This window comes from Thermobia domestica, chromosome 15 (genome assembly GCF_964235325.1).
Source record: "Thermobia domestica chromosome 15, izTheDome1.hap1.1, whole genome shotgun sequence".
NCBI lineage: Eukaryota > Metazoa > Arthropoda > Insecta > Zygentoma > Lepismatidae > Thermobia > Thermobia domestica.
This window is the reverse complement of record NC_137468.1, coordinates 159937829-159941220: the sequence shown is the minus strand read 5'-3', so window position 1 is coordinate 159941220 and position 3392 is coordinate 159937829. Positions and strand designations below refer to the sequence as shown.

General features: G+C 36.2%; 1 protein-coding gene across 1 annotated transcript; it reads right to left on the bottom strand.

The window, feature by feature from the left end:
• Positions 1-2221: 2221 nt before the first annotated feature.
• On the bottom strand, positions 2222-3007 carry LOC145671687 (uncharacterized). Its single transcript, XM_081740887.1, has one exon. It carries the CDS (start codon positions 3005-3007, stop codon positions 2222-2224), a length of 786 nt encoding a protein of 261 aa, XP_081597013.1.
• Positions 3008-3392: the final 385 nt, after the last annotated feature.

The following is a 3392-nucleotide window of genomic DNA, read 5'->3' as shown; positions in this document are numbered from 1 at the left end:
TGATACCAAGCTAGAACCCCCATACGGTTAAAACGGTCCCATCGAAAAAATGCAAACGCCAGAATTATGGGCTATTTATGGGCTAATTAGTTGCTCTAATTTCAATTTTTGCCACTTTTTATATTTTAAAGTTAACTGATTTATCACGCGTATGTATACTAAAAGCGCTCGCGCTAGCCACATACCAGGGGGGAAGGCTAACTACTGAGCCACCGTGCCCCCTCCAATTAAAGAACAAAAGTAACAGAAACAGAAAAAGAAAATCTAGAACTACTAGCGCCCCTCGGGAAAGCCCGCGCTATTGAGAGAATGAAGCATCAACCATCTGTCTACATGCTTCTCCTACATGCTGTCAGTAGTCTATAGTATCTGTCGATGGGGAATGTGTATGCCGCGGCTTCCATCTTTATCGAAAGACATCACTCGCGAATCTGAAAATGTATAGTAGAAGGAAGAAGGGTAAACAAGTTGATAGGAAAGCGCGAGAAGAATCTTTAACTTTGTATTACGCTTTGATAGAGGGGCAGAAACCTGGGCTACCAGGAAAAAAACCCTTAATCGGTCATGCTACATGCTTAGATGATTTACATGGCAAAACCACACTGGAAGGGGTGGCAAAAATCCATGTAAACGAGTCTGTAATATTAAGTTAATAAAACTGTTTATCTTCAAAACCTAACAGTTAATCTGGCTTGCAAATCTGTGTTGTCTCTAATAGGGAAGTGTTTTGTTAGTGAGAATCTGTTATTTTTTTAAGGCATGCAATTGCTTCTTCTTGATCCATAGGCTCGCCCGGTCGTCATCATTGATTCCTGAAAAGAGAGACTTGAGCACCTGCTGTATTAGTGGCATCAGCTATTACTTAGATGCGCCAATTTTGTAGATATAGAATAATTAATATAAATGACAAGTTTCAGTGTATACTATAAAGAAGTGTGAAAATTTATTATTCATATAGGACTTTCAATATAATAATAATAATAATAATAATAATAATAATAATAATAATAATAATAATAATAATAATAATAATGTAGTGACTTCAGATATTTGATACTTTCAAAGTAAATTTGAATTCAATCAAAATCGAACTAACTTACCTGACTAGAGATTATGTTCCATCCTCTTCTTCAGTTTCCACGTCATTGTCGGAAGAATACATCTGAATAATAAATGTACTGTCGTCGGACTGCTGGTCATGTGTAAGGTAGCTATTTTCGATTGTCTTTATATGGTCAATACACTTCTTTCACACATTTGGGCTTATCAATTCAACACACTCTCTTAACACTTGGCAAGCACTTGCACTTAATGAGGGTGTTTCATTTCTCTTCCTAACGTCTCTCTTGAGCTTTGACCAAATCAATTCGATCGGGTTAAGACAGCAATGATAAGGTGGAAGTCTTAAAACGTAATGACTAGGCTTCGGATTTTTAGGTCCCAAAAAATTCAAATTAGGATTTTAAAAAGTGCATTTTAGGATTTTATAGGTTTTTAAAAACATCGTTTAGGATTTTTAGCGTTATATTAATGAAAACGGAATATTACTACACTTTAAACACTTTGTTAGCTATTTCATAATTAAATGGTAACCTTAATTTAGTAAGCTTTATGCTAACCAGTCTTTTGCGTAATAAAAATAATAAAACTCTTCTTACCTTGGACTTCTTTTTGATAGCTGAAATATAGTTTAACATATGTATGGCCTGTCGTACTATAGTAGTAGTAGTAGTAGTAGTAGTAGTAGTAGTAGTAGTAGTAGTAGTAGTAGTAGTAGTAGTAGTAGTAGTAGTAGTAGTAATAGTAGTGCTAAAAATAAACTTGCTGCTCCGCTTATTCACAATCGCAGCCGCAAATTACAAAGAAACATGCTGTGTGAAGGAACCTTGTTATTGCATTGTTGAAAACTGGTTGACTACGTGTTTGAAAGTATTTTTCAAGTTAAAAATAACTATAAAGAATCATTTAGGACGTTATAGGTTCTAAAAGCTAATTTAGGATTTTTTAGGTCCTAACCCCCCAATTAGGACATTTTAGGTCCTATAAAACTAATATAGTTGTACTTATAGCAACTTGAAATGTAAAGAAAACATGAATCTTTTGCATTCACTGTACAGGAATAAAATAGGTTCGAACCTAAGAATCCGGAGCCTAGTAATGACCATAGTCGCGCGCGATATTATCAATGACATAGGCTTTGCTTATATTCGCCTGTTTAATTTTATCCAAGAGGACCGCCTTTATCGGGAGAGGGTCGGGTACTGGGATATTGTTGACATGCATATAATGAACAATGTTTTTTTACATTCATTGACATGGTCGGCGTCTTCAGTTTTAGGCGTGAATGATATGCAGCATTGTCTAAAACAATCACACACTTTTCATTTCTTGGGAAATTAGCCATAGAGGTCTCTGAGAACCATTTCTCGAATACCGCAGAATTCATGTCGTCGTGACTGTCACCCATTGCATCGCCAATATTTTTCGCTGACAAAAACAAACAGTCTTTTACCCACCCGTCATCACTGCCGGCATGCAATACCATTAGTCTTTTGCCCATAGATACGGGAGCATTTAGGGTACAAGCGCACGAACCATCATCCCAACCCTTTTTTGAAACATCGTGGGCATCGTACCAAGTTTCATCTAAATATATTACTTTTCTACCCTCACTGCGGAACTGCCTTAACTTGCTCAGATATGTGTATCGCCAAGAAACGATCCTATTTGATTCCATTATCACCCTCCTCTTATTAAGCGTCTGGTATTTGAAACCTAAACGTTTCAAAAGTCGATACAATGTGGTGCGTCCATAAGGAAAGTCACATATTTCACGAAGATGACTCACAATGTCGTCTAAAGTAGGTGCCCTGCCCTTACTGTAGAACTTATAAATTTCTCGGCGGACTAAATTGCACGTAAAATTATCAATTTTTGAGAAGCATGTCATCTTATTTCCACATTTCTTTGGTGTCTTTGGGGTTCCCCTATCTACTATTTTTCTCATGGTATTCCTGTGAATTCCTAAAATCTTCCCAGTTTCTCTGTACGGTCCCCTCCCAAGTTTGTTTTTGACTACGTTGTCATATGCACTTAAAACAAGTTTCTGGCTTTGTTTACTAAGTACTCGAGTGAACTTCTTTTCTTCTTGTGATGTAGACAATTTACTCCATTACTCACTCCACTCGGTCCAGCAACACATTCCATTTCATGCTCACTATCACTCGCGTTATTAATTACATTAATAAAATTATTGTCTTGGTTGTTAATCTGATCACCTTGCTGCATATTATTTACAAGTTCATTCGCTGAACTTTGCTCCCAGGGCCTCCACATCTTGTTACAATCGAATATTATATATATATATATATATATATATATATATATATATA

Coding starts and splice junctions, on each gene's coding strand:
- LOC145671687 (XM_081740887.1), bottom strand. CDS start 3,007: ATGAGAAAAATAGTAGATAGGGGAACCCCAAAGACACCAAAGAAATGT.